The 20,384-nt window shown below is 42.2% G+C and overlaps 1 protein-coding gene across 2 annotated transcripts; it reads right to left on the bottom strand.

Moving 5' to 3' along the window:
• Positions 1 to 701: 701 nt before the first annotated feature.
• LOC144609395 (shugoshin 1-like) lies at positions 702 to 18,975 on the bottom strand. Of its 2 annotated transcripts, none has more exons than XM_078427862.1 (9): positions 18,834 to 18,975; positions 11,680 to 11,851; positions 11,416 to 11,594; positions 9,582 to 9,688; positions 7,069 to 7,190; positions 5,601 to 6,182; positions 4,528 to 4,629; positions 3,219 to 3,387; positions 702 to 868 (listed from the first exon to the last, which is right to left on the bottom strand). In XM_078427862.1, the coding sequence occupies exons 2-9, from the start codon at positions 11,819 to 11,821 to the stop codon at positions 724 to 726; spliced, it is 1,548 nt and encodes a 515-aa protein (XP_078283988.1). In that variant the 5' UTR covers positions 11,822 to 11,851; positions 18,834 to 18,975; the 3' UTR covers positions 702 to 723. The 2 variants fall into 2 exon arrangements, with proteins under 2 accessions (XP_078283988.1, XP_078283997.1); XM_078427871.1 differs by lacking the exon at positions 18,834 to 18,975 and adding an exon at positions 18,519 to 18,634.
• Positions 18,976 to 20,384: the final 1,409 nt, after the last annotated feature.

Below are 20,384 nucleotides of genomic sequence, written 5' to 3'. Positions count from 1 at the left end.
CAACCAAATTGGCATTCTGGGCTCGTCCTATTTGCCTGCATTTGGCCCATATCCCTCTAAACCCTTTCAATCCATATATGTCAAAATGTCTTTTGTATGTCATAATTGTATCTGCTTCTATAACTTCCTCTGGCAGCTTATTTCTGACACAGATTACCCTCCGTGAAATTTTAACCCTCTCACCATAAGGCCATACGTTCTAGTTTTAGAATCCTCTACGCAGGGACAAAGACTGGACATTCACTTTATACACACCAATTGACTTTTAACATTTCAATAAGGTCACCCCTCAGCTCCAAAGAAAAAAGTCCAAGCCTATCCAGCCTCTCCCTACAACTCAACCACCTAATCTAAGTGGCATCCTGGTTAATCTCTTCTGCACCCTCTCCAACTCAATGGTATCCTTCTTATAATTGGACGACCAGAATTGCAGAGTACAGTGTGCTCAGACCAGATGTATCAGAAAGTCCCAACTTTTGTACTTAATACCCTTTCCAATGAAGGCCAAACACTGTCACCACCTATTGATATCTGCAGAATATAGTCAGTCCATTCAAAAGAGAGATAAAATGATAAAGCAAAAACAATGCGTGACAAGAAAGGTTGTTTAACAGGAAATAATACTATTAATTTTAATAAGTCTGAAAAAAAACATTAACCAAAATTAATATTATAAATTACAAATCTAAACATGATCTCACAGTTCATATTTAGTGGAAACTATCAGCTGCCGACAAAAACTTCGTCGTAACAACTTAAAGATTGTTTTTTCTCAGATTTGCGCCTCGATCCATCAGTTTTTTTCAGTTTGAATATTGGCGAATTCAAAAATTGCGTGTCAGTGTATTTGTCCCCTCTTCGCAATTTCCTGTTTGACAGATAAAAAAACTCAATTAATCCTTATGTCTGTGTTAGTTCTTCATGTTTAATAATGCTGGCCACTTCCATAACCAATTTTGTTACTGTTGATGCAAGAATTTCATTTGTTATGGGGTTTGGATGGACATTAGATTTTATAGATGTGGATAGATCTACAAGCAACACAGCACAAAACTTGATGAATTCAACATGATCACAAATATCTGAAATAGACAGCACAACTACTCAAGTTGGTAATTGTGCTTTTTTGGTATCCAAACTGATCCAGAGGAGCTCAAGACTGATGCAAGTTGGCAAACATCATTCTACTCCCCAGGGCAATCTACTTTGTGGATTAATCAACAGGAAAGTGAGGAAGTTCAACATACAGTAACATTTGCTTCAAACCAGTTTCCATTGCAACTGCATTTATTAAATATTTCAAATCATGAGGGAAGATGTTCAAAATTGTAAAAGGAAATAAAGGGGAGATTGGTGGAAAGAGAGTGCTGGCTGAGAGCTTTATTGAGTGTAGGAGCCATTTTGCGGTTATTAGTTATTTTTGCTTATTGATATTATTACCTTGTATTCTGCTGTAGTTTGGACACTATAGAGTTAATGCAATGCTTACATAGGGGCTGAGCGGAGCCAGAGTACAGGCAGTTGGGTACGTGCTGGCAGAGTGGGTGAGCTGGGAGGTGCTGACAGAGGGTCAGCTAGAAGCTCCGCCAAAAGATTTATCAGCCATGATAAATTGCCTGCAAGTTTTATTAACTAGAAGATTAATACAAACTGTTGAAGTAATATCTGGCAACCAGTAACGATCGCATAGACTGTGGTAAGATATGGAATTTTACCTAGCAATTAATAACCAGTCGATGACAAGAGATATGCCAATATGTTTATTGCACCTTCAAATAAAGAAGACTAACTATTAAACGTCAAGGATGATCTCTGTTATTATTGTTTGAGTCATTGTGCTTATCGCTATGCAAGTGGCAGCTTGGGAGCTAATTGATATAGACGAGAAGCTGGCCACTACATCGCGGATAGAAGAGTGATTAAACTTGGGCACCCACAAGATGAGAACTGGAAGATAGGAATTTGAGACTTTTAGGACTACACTTGATTACAGCACAGTGGAATTTGCAAACTAGGAAGACATTTTTACAGACTGTCACTCTGCAAAACCAGGAGTGAATGTTGCTTTGTGAGCTCAGAATTATCAATTATGGTGTTCATGTGAACTGGAACACAGGTGGAATTTGGAAGTGATTGTATTTATGGAAGGTGCTAGGTCAGCCTAGGTGGTTTTGAATTGGTCAAGTGCATGGATAACAAAGACACAGATAAGGATTAAATGGAAGCTCTTGTTCCATATTTTAATCTCCCTTGCAAGTTTAGGAAAATAACTGCAGATGCTGGTACAAATCGAAGCTATCACAAAATGCTGGAGTCTGAAGAAGGGTCTCGATCCAAAATGTCACCCATTCCTTCTCTGAGATGCTGCCTGACCCGCTGAGTTAATCCCAGCATTTTGTGATACCTTCCCTTGCGAGTTTAATCAATTGAATCTAATTAGTTCAATGTTACTCAAGATGAGAAAATCAAATCTGCATTCATTATTTGCATCCTCGTGCAGTCTTCTAACGAATCTCGGCTAGAAGTTCAAATAAAGATACATATTTCAGCTACAATGCACATTTCCACAATATAAATTACATGATCAACATTCAAAACATCACTGAAGTCTCATCTGTTCAGCACTGCCTTCAATCACTGACCGTTACCTCTCCTTCTTTTTCCTTTTCTCTTCGTTAACTCATTTATCTACTTATTTTCTTTTATGTCTTAGTAAACCTTGTAAAGCGTCTTTGAATGTTAGAAAAGCGCTATATAAATGTAATGTATTATTATTATTATTATTGTATTACACAGGTCTAATTGATTATGCGATTTTTACCAAGAACTAGAAAATCACTTAAGTTACTTTTGAAATTGGGAAGCAGAGAAAAAAAAATCCACGTGGCTTCCTCAAAGTAATTAGACACCATTGTCTTTTAAAATAAGGAGAATGGAAAGAATTTTTCTTTCCCTGCCAAGTCAAGTAGCCGCCTGGTCACAAGCTTTAAGATTTATTAAGTGAATAAGTAAAAAGGGGCAGATAATTACAAAGAATAAAAAATGGTAATAAAAGAACAAAAGCCATTTCATTAGTAGGAACTTAAGAATGTGTGGAAAAGGTTCCTAAAGTGGAATTGGAGTGCACAATTCTACAATAAGAGCTTGGAGGTGCCTTCGCACAAAGGCTACCTGTTCCGAAGTAACTTTTTGGATATACAAGGATAAGCATAACTTACAAATGGAGACTTGGTTCCTTGTAATTTATAAGGATGGTGCAGCGCCGCTTATGAGCAGCCTTGGGTGAAATCGTATTTGTTTTTTCTACCATATTTTTCATGTTTTCAGCGGGCAGTGATGAACAATTGGTAACATCGCTCAAACTGAAACGACTTCCAAAGCCTTTCACTGTTGAGAAAAAAAGTTTGCATGAATAAAACATCTTAAAAATATTTATTTTTAAATACAGCTGTGCTCTAGGCATAGTTTCCCAATGGACATTAGTGATTTAAAAAAAATCCATTTACCAGAAATGAGCATTGTTGATAAGGAATTGTTAGTATATTTTGTTTTAAATCATTTTGATTAATTAGTATCCCAACACCAAAGTTTAAAATTCTCATTAATTTTCTTATATAAATTAAAAGTTCAATAAATATCCTCAAACTAAAATGATACTAACCAGTACAGGAAATAAATCCAACAGAGCATTTATTTGCTATCGGTATAATTTCCTTTCACGCTAGTCTAATTTAGTTTAGAGATACCGTATGGAAACAAGCCCTTTGGCCTACTGAGTGCATGCTGACCAACAATCACCCGTACAATAGTTCTATCCTACACATTAGGGATAATTTTACCAAAGCAAATTAACCTGCACATCTTTGGAATGTGAGAGGAAACCAGAGCACCCAGAGAAAACCCATGCGGTCACAGGGAGAACGTACAAACTCCACACAGACAGCACCTGTAGTCAGGATCGAACCAGTCTGTCAGGATCGAACCAGTCGCGGCACGGTAGCGCAGCGGTAGAGTTGCTGCTTTACAGCGAATGCAGCGTCAGAGACTCAGGTTCGATCCTGACTACGGGTGCTGCACTGTAAGGAGTTTGTACGTTCTCCCCGTGACCTGGGTTTTCTCCGAGATCTTCGGTTTCCTCCCACACTCCAAAGACGTACAGGTATGCAGGTTAATTGGCTGGGTAAATGTAAAAATTGTCCCTAGTGGGTGTAGGATCGTGTTAATGTACGGGGATCACTAGGCGGCATGGACTTGGAGAGCCGAAAAAGGCCTGTTTCCGGCTGTATATATATGATATGATATTGTGAGACAGCAACTCTACCACCATGTGAGTGCCGCCTACTCGAGCTAATACAATTTGATACATAAAATCCACACCCTGTCCCTTTAAGAATTTATGTGTTTCCTTAGCCATCCCACCATCTTCAATTTTCTCCCCTTCTCGTTCCAGTAATAAACATTTCTTCAGTACAGGTTTGAGTTATTCAACAATACAGCTTCCTTCAGAATTTAGAAAATTCTTCACACCTTGAGGTTTGACAGAAATGTTTCTTGGTGTACTGCCAGACTCAATATGCAACTGCACATCCTTTTCAGTCTTTTTACAACCTTCATATTCATTGGGTATACCTATTGAATAAAATAAATTAGAACCACTTACTTTCACTGTTACCCTGTACAACTTATTATCCGTAAAATAAAGACATTCAAATAATTAATGTCAATACCATTTCAAGAGTTTCAGTTAAAAAGCTGACATTGTAAAAGGAATATTTATGAAAATGTACTCCAGGAATAAGACAATTAAAGCAGATTGCATTCCTTGCTCTCTTGGATGGGAAAAAGCCACTGGTCAATTGATACCATGACTTTAAAGCAGGAATGCTCTCTATTTGGGTGCAAGTCTATTGTAAGTATGGCAGTGGATTAAAGTGAGAACTTCAAAACTAAATCCTGGCCCAGCATCTGTTTAGATAATCACACCAGGAAAGAGCTGGCCTTTCTCCCCTATCACAAGCATTGCAGTAAGTTGAAAGCTCTCTTGACCAATTATCAGCTGGTACAAAAGGCAGCCAAGTACACAAACCACTTTGAGATTGTCTAAACACTTGATTACAGTTATTTACAAATCTGTGAATGCTTCAAACTACTTTATATTATCCTTCAAGGAAAGGAAATCAAAATACAAAAAAAACACCATTGACCAGTACCAGGTAACTAGTTATTGGATTTCCTCATAACACAGTACCAAGGCACATACGAATAGCTCCAAATTTACAACAGCCTTTTCCTGCCCATATCACCCTTAATGGGTGTCCACTTTGTATGAATAGAAGAAAAATGAAGCAGGAGCACTAGGATATTAATGCAGAAATCAGCAAGGAGGTTGTTTCAATGCAGTGCACTTCCAGTTCAGTGGAATCTTGGAATATATATTGTACACAAAGCAAGGGCCTAATGCTGTGGATATCTAGCTCCTACCCAGTATTGTAGCCAGGGAATAAGTAGTTATCAGAAAAATAGGTCGACAGAACCAGAGCAAGGCTTTCAAATAACTGTGTTAAACAACCGATCAAAATGACAATTTCACTTATACTTGCCATTGATCTGCTCCTCTTTAATAACTTCACTATCTTTGTGCACCCTTTTTTGGAGTGTTCTGCTTGATCTGGAGCTGGTGGTTAAAGCTGTTGTCCCTTCATTTTTAGCTTGATTATAATTCGATTTTCTACGTCTTTTATCAGCAGGGGGTATATAAAGGCTATCATCTGACTCATCTTCTGAACAGGTATTGTCCACATTCCCAACTGCAATTGATTCATCTTTCCTGCGAAAAGGTGTAAGGTGAATGCACTCTTCATTATCAAAATTATAAGTATCACTGCAATCCAGGGAATTTTGTCTTTCTTTCGTGATGCATCTTGTGTTTTGACTTTGATCTCTGCTGCTTGTTCGGGGTCTAAGCCTTGCAAACTTTTCTTCTTCATTTGCCCAAGACATTTCAGAGTCATTTTCAGAAATGTGAAAAGTGTCCAAGTGTTCAAGGCAACGGGAGGTTTTCCTCCCAGTTCGCCTCCTCCTTGAAACCCCCTTTGGCAACCCGAGTCCTTCAATATATACATCGAATGAAGTTACTGCATTGCTATCAGAGTCTGGACTGAGATGACATGTAGATCTTCTCCCTTTTTGAAAACAAAAAGTGAAATACTTAGAAATCAAAGTCAGATTAATATCCTTTTGTTTAAATAGCAAATACATTTGGGAAACAGACCTATACAATTGGAATTTTTTTTAAAAAACATCGCAAAGTTCACTTTTGTTCGCTGCAGAAATTGATTTTGCAGTATTGAATCCAGGTTTGTCACACTTCCCAGGTCAAATATGCATTGGACCTATAAGCTGAAACTGATACCAACATTTTCCATGAATGATCAAAATCATGGCAAGTTGGTTTAAGGCCAATAAACTGCTTTAAATTAAGAATCAAGAGTGTTTATGTCATATGCACTAAATTTGAACTGGAACAATGAAATTCTTATTTGCGAAGATAGACACCAAATGCTGGAGTAACTCAGCGGGTCAGGCAGCATCTCCGGAGAGAAGGAATGGGTGGCGCTTCAGGTGGAAACCCTTCGTCAGTCCCGCCTGTCCCACTGAGTTACTCCAGCTTTTTGTGTCTTCAATCTTCAGTTTAAACAAGCATCTGCAGTTCCTTCTTACACAAAATTCTTATTTGCTTCAGCTTTACTGGCACATTAGAAGCATCAATGATAAATATACAATGAATTATTAGGTATTCTAAGTGAACCAGACCACCCAAAATTTATTGCTAGAGCCAAACTACATAGAATACCCAGAGTGGTGATGATGTAGGGTTGGTATTAGTTTATTATTGTCACATATGCCAAGATAGAGTGGAAAAATCTTGCATGTTATCCAGGCAAATCATGTAACACACAAATACGACAGGTACTCCTGCCAAGAGTACTGGAACATCATGGAGGGAACTTTTTCTTGATTTGAGAGTATTTTCTTCTCATCCTTAAGATTTATTGTGCATAGTCTTACCACTTGATATATTTACTGAAGTAGGTTGTATGTCCTCTAGACTGGGTAATACAGTTAGGTTCTCTGCAGGTGTGTTGCAATCAGCTCTGGAGTTTTCCAATGGAATATCCTTTGCAACATCCCTGAAAAAAGCCATTAAAAAGAAAGACATTACACAAAAAGGTATATATTTTTTACACTTGTATACAAAACAAGATAATTTGTCCAGATGTTTTCAAAATAATTCAAACTACAGTGCCCTCCATAATATTTGGGACAAAGACCCAACGTTTATTTATTTGCCTCTGTACTCCACAATTTGAGATTTTAATAGAAATGTTTGGGACACAGCAATGTCATGCAAATGAAAGTAGTCATGTTTAGTATTTTGTTGCATATCCTTTGCATGCAATGACTGCTTGAAGTCTGCGATTCATGGACATCACCAGTTGCTGGATGTCTTCTCTGGTGATGCTCTGCCAAGCCTGTATTGCAGCCATCTTTAGCTTATGTTTGGTTTGGGGGCTGGTCCCCTTCAGTTTTCTCTTCAGCATATAAAAGGCATGCTCAATTGGGTTCAGATCAGATGGCCACTCAAGAATTTACCATTTTAGCTTTGAAAATCTCCTTTGTTGCTTTAGCAGTATGTTTGGGAGGATTGGCTGGCAGTTCATTCTACAGCAAGACAATGAGTTTTGAGGCATTTGTTTGAAATTGAGCAGATAGGCTGTGTCTATACACTTCAGAATTCATTATGCTACTACCATCAGCAGTTGTACCATCAATGAAGATAAGTGAGCCAGTAGCTTCAGCGGCCATACATGCCCAGGCCATTAAACCCTCACCACCGTGTTTCACAGATGAGATGAGGATCTTGGGTAGTTCCTTCTCTCCTCCATACTTTGCTCTTGCCATCACTCTGATACAAGTTAATCTTCGTCTCATCTGTCCACAAGACCTTTTTCCAGAACTGTGATTGCTCTTTTAAGTACTTCTTGGCAAACTGTAACCCGGCCATCCTATTTTTGCGGCTAACCAGTGGTTTACATATCATATCGTATCATATCATATATATACAGCCGGAAACAGGCCTTTTCGGCCCTCCAAGTCCGTGCCGCCCAGCGATCCCCGTACATTAACACTATCCTACACCCACTAGGGACAATTTTTACATTTACCCAGCCAATTAACCTACATACCTGTACGTCTTTGGAGTGTGGGAGGAAACCGAAGATCTCGGAGAAAACCCACGCAGGTCACGGGGAGAACGTACAAACTCCTTACAGTGCAGTACCCGTAGTCAGGATCGAACCTGAGTCTCCGGCGCTGCATTCGCTGTAAAGCAGCAACTCTACCGCTGCGCTACCGTGCCGCCCTCATCTTGCAGTGCAGCCTCTGTATTTCTGTCCATGAAGTCCACTGCAGACAGTGGTCATTGACAAATCCACACCCGACTCCTGAAGAGTATTTCTGATCTGTCGGACAGGTGTTTGGGGATTTTTCTTTATTATGGAGAGAATTCTTCAGTCATCAGCTGTGGCGGTCTTCCTTGGCCTGCTAGTCTCTTTGTGATTAGTAAGCTCACCATGCTCCCTTTCTTCTTAATGATCCAAACAGTTGATTTTGGCAAGCCTAAGGTTTGGCTGATGTCTCTAAGTTTTATTCTTGTTTCTCAGTCTCATAATGGCTTCTTTGACTGTCATTAGCACAACTTTGGTTCTCATGTTGATAAACAACAATAAAAGTTTCCAAAGGTGATGGAAAGACTGGAGGAAAGACTAGGTGCTGAGAGCTCGCTTATAACTGCATTAAGGAGGCAATTAAATACACCTGAGCAATTACAAATGCCTGTGAAGCCATGTGTCCTAAACATTATGGTGCCCTGAAATGGGGGGACTATGTATAAACACTACTGTCATTTCTACATGGTGAAACCAAAATATATAAAAATGGCCTTTAAAATTTGACATTGTGCACTTTAACCACATGTGATTTTGTCCTATTACAAATCAAAAATTGTGGGAGTACAGAGACAAATAAATAAATGATGGGTCTTTGTCCTAATTATGGAGGGTACTGTAGTTATAAAAAGGCTATATTAACAAAAGCAGGTATTACGTCACATTTCCCTCAGGAAGTGTTTGTTGGAGATGTTTGTTGAAAGCAAAGGTGCATCTGGGATGGAATCCTTTTGAAGTTGCCAGAAAATGCAAAGATGTCTTGAGTGCAAGGGTTGCCGAGGTGGACGGTGAAGATCACTGGAACCTTTTCCTCAGCCAGGAAGAAGAGACAAGAGATAATAGATAATAAATGATTTGTGGTGAGGGAATTCATCAACTATGGAAGAAGGAAAGCCACTATCGTCAAAAGGACATGAACAACGGAAATACAGAAACTAGGGGCATGGAATGGAGTCCTTAAATGAAATATAGTAGGTACTGTTGTCAACATTGATAGTGGAGTCAAGCTTCCAGTCACCTGATATTTAAATTCTCCATCCCACACCCAATTCTAATATTTCAAAACATACTTACTGAATGACAGGTTCAATGGGAAACGAACAATATGGTAAACTATGCACCAAATCCTGTTCCAAGATGCTTAGATTTTCTCCTACAGGATCAGGGATTAATCTCAAATTCTGTAACAAACATAACACTGTGTATTACAATGGTTCTTCATTCTTTCTGCTTTGCTGAAAATGTGTCTAACTCAAGCTATTTACTTGAAAATGTGTCTAACTCAGCTATTTACAATATACATCAATGACGGATGAAGGGATTAAAAGTACCATTAGCAAATTTGCAGATGATACAAAGCTGGGTGGCAATGTGAACTGTGAGGAAGATGCTATGAGGTTGCAGGGTGACTTGGACAGGTTGTGTGAGTGGGCGGATGCATGGCAGATGCAGTTTAATGTGGATAAGTGTGAGGTTATCCACTTTGGTGGTAAGAATAGGAAGGCAGATTATTATCTGAATGGTGTCAAGTTAGGAAAAGGGGACGTACAACGAGATCTGGGAAAGAAGCATGCAGGTACAGCAGGCAGTGAAGAAAGGCAATGGAATGTTGACCTTCATAACAAGAGGAGCAAAGAGGTCCTTCTGCAATTGTACAGGGCCCTAGTGAGACCGCACCTGGAGTACTGTGTGCAGTTTTGGTCTCCAAATTTGAGGAAGGATATTCTTGCTATTGAGGGCGTGCAGCGTAAGTTTACTAGGTTAATTCCTGGAATGGCTGGACTGTCATATGTTGAAAGACTGGAGCGACTAGGCTTCTATACACTGGAATTTAGAAGGATGAGAGGTGATCTTATCGAAACGTATAAGATTATTAAGGGGTTGGACACGTTAGAGGCAGGAAACATGTTCCCAATGTTGGGTGAGTCCAGAACCAGGGGCCACAGTTTAAGAATAAGGGGTAGGCCATTTAGAATGGAGATAAGGAAAAACTTTTTCAGTCAGAGAGTTGGGAATCTGTGGAATTCTCTGCCTCAGAAGGCAGTGGAGGCCAATTCTCTGAATGCATTCACGAGAGAGCTAGATAGAGCTCTTAAGGATAGCGGAGTCAGGGGGTATGAGGAGAAGGCAGGAACGGGGTACTGATTGAGAATGATCAGCCATAATCACATTGAATGGCGGTGCTGGCTCAAAGGGCCGAATGGCCTACTCCTGCACATATTGTCTATTAAATATTTCGAATTGTTATCAACACATCTAACTTGGATGAACAAATGGAACATTTATCAGTTTCAACAAATGTAATATTTTCAAATGTTACTCCCCATTTACAAAACCGAAATGCCTGGCAATGGAATACAAGATCTATGAATTTACACAAGACCATCACAGAGGACAGGAATGAGAAAAAAAATCTTCACCCAAGGGTTAGCAAAATATACTGTAAACGGACCATTTGTAATCATATATTGTCTTTCTGCTGACTGGTTAGCACACAAAAAAAAAAGCTTTTCATTGTACACGTGACAATAAACTAAACTAAAAAGTGCAGAAGACTGTGGCCTGAAGGTCTCCACATCTTTGAGCTTCGCAGTCAAGCAATTTTGCCACTGACCACTCACAAGCAGCAAGGATGTGGTCATACTTTTTAGAAGATTGAAACACTAACTTCCCTTCACCAAAGCTACAAGCTTTTCAAACATTAAAAATCGTACTGATCATTCATTTGCTCATTTTTATTTTGGTGCTTCGTAATCATTTCAGAGCCAACATTCATAAACTACACTGAGAAAAAAAATCCAAGACTTTAAAATAGTTTCCATAACATGATACAGTAGAACTTAAAGGCATTTATTATTAATTAATGACGACAAATTAAAAATGAATAAGTTTGGATTTGGTTGGATACCTCAACTTGACCTCCAAGCTGTTTTTTTAGCATAAGAATGTAGAACATCATTGCTTGTCGTTCTTTTTTCAAGGCCAAAATGATATCAGATGCAACCCTCAGTTTCTTCTTTTCTGCTTGTAGAGACAAAGCTAGGCTTTGATTGTTTGCTTGGATACTTTTAGTGAAAGAGCTCTTATCTGTAAAATGTTTTTTAAAAAAGTTTTAAAAGTGCTGGAAGAAACTGAAAATGAAATTTTCATAGAAATATAATTCAATACTTACTCAGTACTTTGGAACTAACTTTTGAACACTGTTTAGATCTGTTGAATTTGGCCTGATTCTGATTTCGTTTTTCTTTCATTCGTTCTTTAATAGCTTCCAGATTTTCTTGGAATGACATCTTTTGACAGTTTTCAAAAGCCATCTTCTTTCTTAATCCTTTAATAGTTTTTCGCTACAAAAGAGATATTAAACATTATTGAAGTTGTAAGAAAAATGGCGAGAAAAGTTTGTTCTTTGCACTTTTGCTACCGGTCCACCGATTTTCTGGCACCATTGGTTCCAGAGCCCTGGCGTATTATCCGCTTTGCCAAACCAGAAGTCACGACCTTTAGGGGGCAAAGCAGGCCACGGAAGTCAACTATGGGAACAGATCGGCCAGAATTCCAGAGCCCCGGTTGCAAGGGCCAAATTCAATCCGCCGATCAGCGTGGAAGTCCCAATTAAGTTGGGATCGACCGCCTAAAGCCCAGCCTAGGCACCACATTTTCAGGGGGACAGAATGGTTGATGAAACACTGCCAGAGTTGGGGATGGAATCAGATACCATTAGTATATTTAAGAGACAGACACTTAAAGTATGGCACAGAAGGGTACTACTATTTACTGTGTAAGGTTGCACTACGAACTTCGGCCTGCACTATTATAGTCTGTTGACCAAATCTATGATAAATATATCAATAGTACAATAAATGATTTGTGCTGTTGCATTATTGCGCCTGTAAAGCTGCAGCAATGATTTTATTGCTCTAGTCCACGTGCATATAACAATTAAACACTTTTGACTTGAACGACTGTGGGGAAAGTCTATAGCTTCCAAATCAAGCCATCCCTTCGAGCACTCCAGCAGTCCTATTTGACCTAAAAACAGAAAACCTCATCAATCTCAAATGAAAACCATTCCTCTTCACTCAAATGCTGCTAAACATATTGAGCAGTTTTAGCTTTTTTGTTTTAGATTATATTTAAAGAGTTACTAAGTTATGCAAAACAGAAACAGCCCTTTGGCCCAACTCAATATTGATCACAATGTCTCTTCCTGTTTTGTCCGTATATTCCTCTAAACCTTTTCTGTCCATGTACTTGTGCAAATGCCTTTAAAACATTTTAATTTCACCCACCTCCATAGCTAGTTCCATATACGTACCACTCTGTGTATTTTAAATCCTAAAGACTGATCCCCACCTGCCACCCTTAATTATTGTATATCTCTCTTCTAGCGTGGCCAGGGTGCTGTGGGTCCTTAGTGATGCTGGCTGCCTTTTTGAAGTAGCACCTCTTATAGATCCTTTCGATGGTGGGGAGGTCAGTACCCATGATAGACCGGGCAGTGTCCACCACATTTTGTAATCTCCTTTGTTTCTGAATGAGTTGACAAACCTGGCCGCGATGAAACCAGACAATATGCTTTCTACCATATACCTGTATACGTTCGAGAGTATTCATTGGCATACTGAATCTCCTCATCTTCTAAGAAAGTGGAGGCATTGATAGGGTTTGTTTGATTGTACCAATATGCTAGGTCCAGGACAGATCTTCAAAGATACGCACCCCCAGGAACTTGAAGTTTTTGACTCCACCACCGACTAATCAATGAAGATGGGTTTGTGGCCTTCCTCTTCTAAAGTCAACAATCAACTGTCTACTGCAGACCGCGACCAGTGCCATATTCGCTGAAAAGTAAAGTGGAAGCTGAAATCTGGTTACTGATCATAAGCCACTTCCCGCTATTCTTGGTCCTCAGTCAGCAATACCGACAATGGCAGCCTCAAGAATGCAGTGTTGGGCAGTTCCTGTTACAGTATGACTACAGCTAAAAAGAAAATACTATCGCTAATGCATTGTCACGTTTGCCTCATGAAGAATCAGATGTGTGCACTGAAGGTGCTATCTACATCACAGAAGCAGTGGACAATGACTTTCCAGTCACAGCAGTTGAAATTGCTGCTGAAACTCAAAAGGACAGTGCTAAAACAAGTATACAAACTTGTGTGGATGGTCAGAAATCTTCACAGGTGTTTGTAATTGCTCAAGTGTGTTTAAATGCCCCCTTAATGCAGATACAAGAGCCCTCAGCACCTAATCTTTCCTCCAGTCTTTCAATCACCTTTGGAAACTTTTATTGCTGTTTATCAACACGAGGACCAAAGTCGTGCCAATGAAAATCAAAGAAATTATGAGACTGAGAAACAAGAATAAAACTGTTAGAGACATCAGCCAAACCTTAGGCTTACCAAAATCATCTGTTTGGGTCGTTAAGAAGAAAGAGCATGGTGAGCTTACTGATCACAAAGCAACTAGCAGGCCAAGGAAGACCTCCAGAGCTGATGACAGAAGAATTCTCTCTATAATAAGAAAAATCCCCAAACACCTGTCCTACACATCAAAAACACTCTTCAGGAGTCAGGTGTGGATTTGTCAAAGAGCATTGTCCACAGAAGACTTCATGAACAGAAATACAGAAGCTATACTGCAAGATGCAAACCACTGGTTAGCTGCAAAAATAGGATGTCTAGGTTAGTTTGCCATGTGGTACTTAAATGAGGAACAACAGTTCTGGAAAAAGGTCTTGTGGACAGATGAGACAAAGATTAGCTTATATCAATGATGGCAAGAGCAAAGTATGGAGGAGAGAAGGAACTGCCCAAGATCCAAAGCATACCACCCTCATCTATGAAACATATTGGTGGGGGTGTTATGGCGTGGGCATGTATGGCTACTGTAGGTACTGGCTCACTTATCTTCATTGATGATACAACTGCTGATGGTAGTAGCATAATGAATTCTGAAGTGTATAGACACATCATATCTGCTCGTTCAAACAAATGCCTCAAAACTCATTGGACGGTGATTCATTCTTCAGCAAGATAATGTTCAGTGACCAACATCTACTACAAACCCACTAACTCCCATAACTATCCCGACTACAATTCTTCCCACCCTGTTTCCTGTAAAAACTCTTACCCCCTACTCCCAATTCCTCCGTCAACGCCGCATCTGCGCCCAGGATGAGGTGTTCCATACTAGGGCATCGGAGATGTCCTCATTCGTTAGGAACGGGAGATCCCCTCTTCCATTAAGATTATTAAGGGATTGGTAACATTAGAGGCAGGAAACATGTTCCCAATGTTGGGGGAGTTCAGAACCAGGGGCCACAGTTTAAGAATTAGGCCATTTAAAACGAAGATGGGGAAAAACTTTTTCAGTCAGAGTTGTAAATCTGTGGAATTCTCTGCCTCAGAAGGCAGTGGAGGCCAATTCGCTGGATACTTTCAAGAGAGAGCTAGATTGAGCTCTTAATGATAGCAGAGTCAGGGGTTATGGGAAGAAGGCTGGAACGGGGTACTGATTGTAAATAATCAGCCATGATCACATTGAATGGCAGTGCTGGCTACAAGGGCTGAATGGCCTACTCCTGCACCTATTGTCTATAAAAGATGAGGCTCTCACTAGGGTCTCCTTAATATCCCACAGCTCTGCTCTTGCTCCCCCTCCCCCTATTCATAACAAGGACAGAGTCCCCCTTGTCCTCACCTTCCACTCCATCAGCCATCGCATACAACAAATTATCCTCCAACATTTCCACCACCTCCAACGGGATGCCACCACTGGCTACATTTTCCCATGTCCACTCCTTTCTGCTTTCCGCAGAGACCGTTCCCTCCGAAACTCCCTGGCCCACTCGTCCCTTCCCACCCAAACCACCCCCTCCCCAGCTACTTTCCTCAGCAACCGCACGAGAGGCAACACCTGTACCTTTACCTTCCCCTCAACTCCATCCAAGGACCGAAAGTCTTTCCAGGTGATGCAGAGGTTGACCTGCACGTCCTTCAACCTTATCTATTGTATCCGCTGTTCCAGATGTCAACGTGTCTACATCAGCGAGACCACGCGCAGGCTCGGCGATCGTTTCGCTGAACACCTCCACTCAGTCCGTCTCAAAAGACATTGTGGCCTTCCATCACAGTGAGGAGAGGACTGGAGGAGACTCACTGTGATGGATGTTTTCTTGATGGATGTTTCTTCTTTTGTGTGTTTTTGGGGTTGTGTAATTTTAATGCCTATTTTAATGCTTTTGTTGTTGGACTGTGGGTGACATAATTTAGTCCAATTTGGATGACAAATAAAGCTATCTATCTATCAACCAACCTGATCTCCCGGTGGCTCAGCACTTCCACTCCCCCTCCCATTCCCAATCTGACCTTTCTGTCCTGGGCCTCCTCCATTGTCAGAGTGAGGCCCAGCGCAAATTGGAGGAACAGCAATTTGCTTGGGTAGTTTACGCCCCAGCGGTATGAACATTGACTTGTCCCACTTCAAGTGGTCCCTGCTTCCCCTCTCTCTTCCCAGTTCTCCTACTAGTCTTCCTGTCTCTGACTACATCCTATCTTTGTCCCGCCCCCTCCCCTGACATCAGTCTGAAGAAGGGTCTTGACCCAAAACGTCACCCATTCCTTCTCTCCTGAGATGCTGCCTGACCCACTGAGTTACTCCAGCATTTGTGTCTACCTTCGATACACATGATCCCAAACATATTGCTAAAGCAACAAAGGAGTTTTTCAAAGCTAAAAAAGGGTAAATTCTTTAGTGGCCAATTCCATCACCCGATCTGAACCCAATCGAGCATGCCTTTTATATGTTGAAGAGAAAACTGAGGGGAACTAGCCCCCAAAACAAGCATAACCTAAAGATGGCTGCAATACAGGCCTGGCAAAGCATCACAGAGAAGACACCCAGCAACTGGTGATGTCCATGAATCGTAGACTTCAAGCAGTCATTGCATGCAAAGGATATGCAACAAAATACTAAACATGACTACTTTCATTTGCATGACATTGCTGTGTCCCAAACATTCTGGTGCCCTGAAATGGGGGGGGACTATGTATAAACACTGCTGGAATTTCTACATGGTGAAAGCAAAATGTATAAAAATGGTCTCTATTAAAATCTAACAATGTGCACTTTAACCACATGATTTTTTTCTATTACAAATCTCAAATCGGAGTGGAGGCAAATAAATAAATGATGGGTCCTTGTCCCCTAACACTGGCAACAACGTGTGCTGAAAACCTATGCTTGTTTCCATCTACATGCTGAAGCTGTAATATCTTACATCTGTAAAGAGAGTAACCGTTGGGATCAACGACCTTTCACCGCAATGTAGAATAGTAACACGATGAGAAGCCGACTGGAAAAAAGTGACATATTGAACAGTGGCGTAGGCTCGATGGTCAGTCCGTGCTTTTTAGCGTTACATGTAGTTCTGTTCTGACTCGTGTTCACACCGGCTCCTCGTTGTACAATACGGTCAGTCCCCGATTCCTCTTGTACCCATGCAGAACTCACTGACTTTATACATTTCACCACTAATTTCCATCCCGCTCTTAAATATACTTGGACCATCTCCGACATCTCCCTACGTTTCTGGATCTCACCATCTCCATCACAGGAGACAGACTAGTGACCGACATCTACTACAAACCCACTGACTCCCAGTTATCTGGACTACACTTCTTCCCACCCCGTCTCCTGCAAAAAGTCTATCCCTTACTCCCAATTCCTCCGTCTATGCCGCATCTACGACCAGGATGAGGAGTTTCACAGTAGGGCATCAGAGATGTCCTCATTCTTTAGGAAACAGGGCTTCCCCTCCACCATTACAGATGAGGCTCTCACTAGGGCCTCCTCTATATCCCACAGCTCCATTCTTACTCCCCCTCCCCCCCATTCGTAACAAGGACAGAGTCCCCCTCACCTTCCACCCCATCAGCCAACATATCCAACAAATTATCCTCCAACATTTCCATCACCTCCAACAGGATCCCACTACAGGCCACATCTTCCCATTTCCTCCCCTTTCTGCTTTCCGCAGAAACCTTCTCCCTGGTCCACCCGTCCCTTCATACCCCAAACCACCCCCTCCCCAGGCACTTTCCCCTGCAACCACAAGAGATGCAACACCTGTCCCTTTACCTCCCCTCCCCCCCCCCCCCCCACTCCATCCAAGGACCCAAACAGTCTTTCCAGGTGAGGCAGAGGTTCACCTGCACCTCCTCCAACCTCATCTATTGTATTCGCTGTTCCAGATGTCAACTTCTCTACATCAGCGAGACCAAACGCAGGCTCGGCGATCATTTTGCTCAACACCTTCGCTCAGTCCACCTTAACCAACCTGATCTCCCAGTGGCTGAGCACTTCAACTCCCCCTCCCACTCTGACCTTTCTGTCATGGGCCTCCTTCAGTGTCATGACATAGTGAGGCCCACCGCAAATTGGAGGAACAGCACCTCATATTTTGCTTGGGCAGCTTACAGCCCAGCAGTATGAACATTGACTTCTCTAACTTTAGATAGTTCCTCTGTCCCTCTCTTCCCCATCCCTTCCCAGCTCTCCCTCTGTCTTCCTGTCTCCACCTATATCCTTTCTTTGTCCCGGCCCCCTGACTTCAGTCTGAAGAAGGGTCTCGACTCGAAACGTCACCCATCCCTTCTCTCCAGAGATGCTGCCTGACCTGTTGAGTTACTCCAGCATTTTGTGATACCTTCGATTTGTACCAGCATCTGCAGTTATTTTCCTACACAACTGCCCTCTCAAGATGAAATGTCACTGGCACTGTCAGTGAACGTTAAGGGAATGGGATATGCTACCACCCAACACACGTGCCGCTCCCGATGTTCAGTCATTTAAAAAGGGGATTGAGCAACTAGATCTCCTCAACTTGGTCAGAAAGGCCCACTTCAAAATTTAATCACTACTGTACTCACGCCGACCTGCGCGAGACATCCACTTATGAGGTGTTTGCGCAGTAATCAACCAGAAACCAGAACTCGTGGAGGTACTGACCCGATGTCGTGCGTCGCAGTCACCCCAGTAGATACCTCCGTTTTTATTTAAACTCTCGGGGTGCTGGAGTTCAGCATTTACGCGGGTGGTGTTTGCCTTTTCTTTTGTTTGCCGAAGTGGGCTTCCACGAAAGAAAACTGTCCGCTCGCCCGTGAACCGTACGGTCCAAGCCCCGCTACACACTCGCTCCTCTTCACTAAGACGATCAGTTTGCTGAAAGCTTGTTAAATCAATTAATAGTTAAACTATGGCGCTCAAAGTAATCAACGCCCGATAACGTTCCCTTGGGAGTAGTGGGAAGAGAAAGGGACTTACAAGAAAGACGGATCAGCCTGTGAAGCGCCGGACCTCGGCCGTTACTCTCCACACTCACGCGCCCTCGTCCCTCAACCGCCACACGTTCCAAACAAACGATTTAAACTCGGCCATGGCCGCATCCTACTGGCTCTCCCTGAGCCGAGTGCGCGGCGTCACCGCTCGCTCCGCTGCGGCCACAGCTGATTGGGTCTCCGTGAGCCGAGCGCATGACGTCACACGTCGCGACGTCCAGAGCGCAGTCAATCTCCAGTCTCCAGACGTCGATGTTGGAATTCATTCATTCATTTCATTCATTCATTCAAATTTATTTGTCACATACACATACGATGTGCAGTGAAATGAAAGTGGCAATGCCTGCGGGTTGTGCACAAAAAAGAATTACAGTTACAGCATATAAATAAAGTTAATAAGTTACTATTAGTGTCGACAAAAATTTAGTCTCTGGGGTTATAAAAGTTGACAGTCCTATCATATCATATATATACAGCCAGAAACAGGCCTTTTCGGCCCTCCAAGTCCGTGCCGCCCAGCGATCCCCGTACATTAACACTATCCTACACCCACTAGGGACAATTTTTACATTTACCCAGCCAATTAACCTACATACCTGTACGTCTTTGCAGTGTGGGAGGAAACCGAAGATCTCGGAGAAAACCCACGCAGGTCACGGGGAGAACGTACAAACTCCTTACAGTGCAGCACCCGTAGTCAGGATCGAACCTGAGTCTCCGGCGCTGCATTCGCTGTAAAGCAGCAACTCTACCGCTGCGCTACCGTGCTGTCCTGATGGCCTGTGGGAAGAAGCTCCGTCTCATCCTCTCCGTTTTCGCAGCGTGACAGCGGAGGCGTTTGCCTGATCGTAGCATCTGGAAAAGTCCGTTACTGGGGTGGCAGGGGTCCCTCATGATCTTGCTTGCTCTGGATCTGCACCTCCTGATGTATAGGTCCTGCAGGGGGATGAGTGTAGTTCCCATGGTGCGTTCTGCCGAACGCACTATTCTCTGCAGGGCCATCCTGTCCTGGGCAGAGCTGTTCCCAAACCAGACTGTAATGTTGCCGGACAGGATGCTCTCTACAGCCCCAGAGTAGAAGCAATGAAGGATCCTCAGAGACACTCTGAATTTCCTCAATTGTCTAAGGTGGTAAAGGCGCTGCTTAGCCTTACCCACCAGTGCGGCAATGTGCGTTGCCCACGTCAGATCCTCTGTGATGCGGACTCCCAAGTATTTAAAACTGCTCACCCTATCCACAGTAGACCCATTTATCTCCAGTGGCGTGTACGTCCTTGGATGTTTAGCCCTTCTGAAGTCCACAATCAGCTCCTTTGTTTTAGTGACATTCAAGAGGAGGCTATTGTCCTGACACCAGAGTGCCAGATCAGCCACCTCCTCCCGGTAGGCCTTCTCATCGTTGTTGGAGATCCGGCCCACCACCACAGTGTCATCAGCAAACTTGATGATGGAGTTTGAGCTGAACCTGGCCCCACAGTCATGTGTGTACAGGGAGTACAGTAGGGGGCTAAGGACGCAGCCCTGGGGGGATCCTATG

The sequence above is a fragment of the Rhinoraja longicauda genome, chromosome 2 (genome assembly GCF_053455715.1).
Source record: "Rhinoraja longicauda isolate Sanriku21f chromosome 2, sRhiLon1.1, whole genome shotgun sequence".
Lineage (NCBI taxonomy): Eukaryota > Metazoa > Chordata > Chondrichthyes > Rajiformes > Arhynchobatidae > Rhinoraja > Rhinoraja longicauda.
This window is presented reverse-complemented; position numbering and strand designations above follow the sequence as displayed.

What these genes read in the sequence shown, in the direction of transcription:
- LOC144609395 (XM_078427862.1), bottom strand. Translation starts at nt 11,821, where the DNA reads ATGGCTTTTGAAAACTGTCAAAAGATGTCATTCCAAGAAAATCTGGAA. An exon ending in AGTTAGTTCCAAAGTACTGA is followed by an intron (nt 11,595 to 11,679) that starts GTAAGTATTGAA and finishes AACATTTTACAG; the next exon opens with ATAAGAGCTCTTTCACTAAA. An exon ending in TTCAGTAAATATATCAAGTG is followed by an intron (nt 6,183 to 7,068) that starts GTAAGACTATGC and finishes GTTTTCAAAAAG; the next exon opens with GGAGAAGATCTACATGTCAT.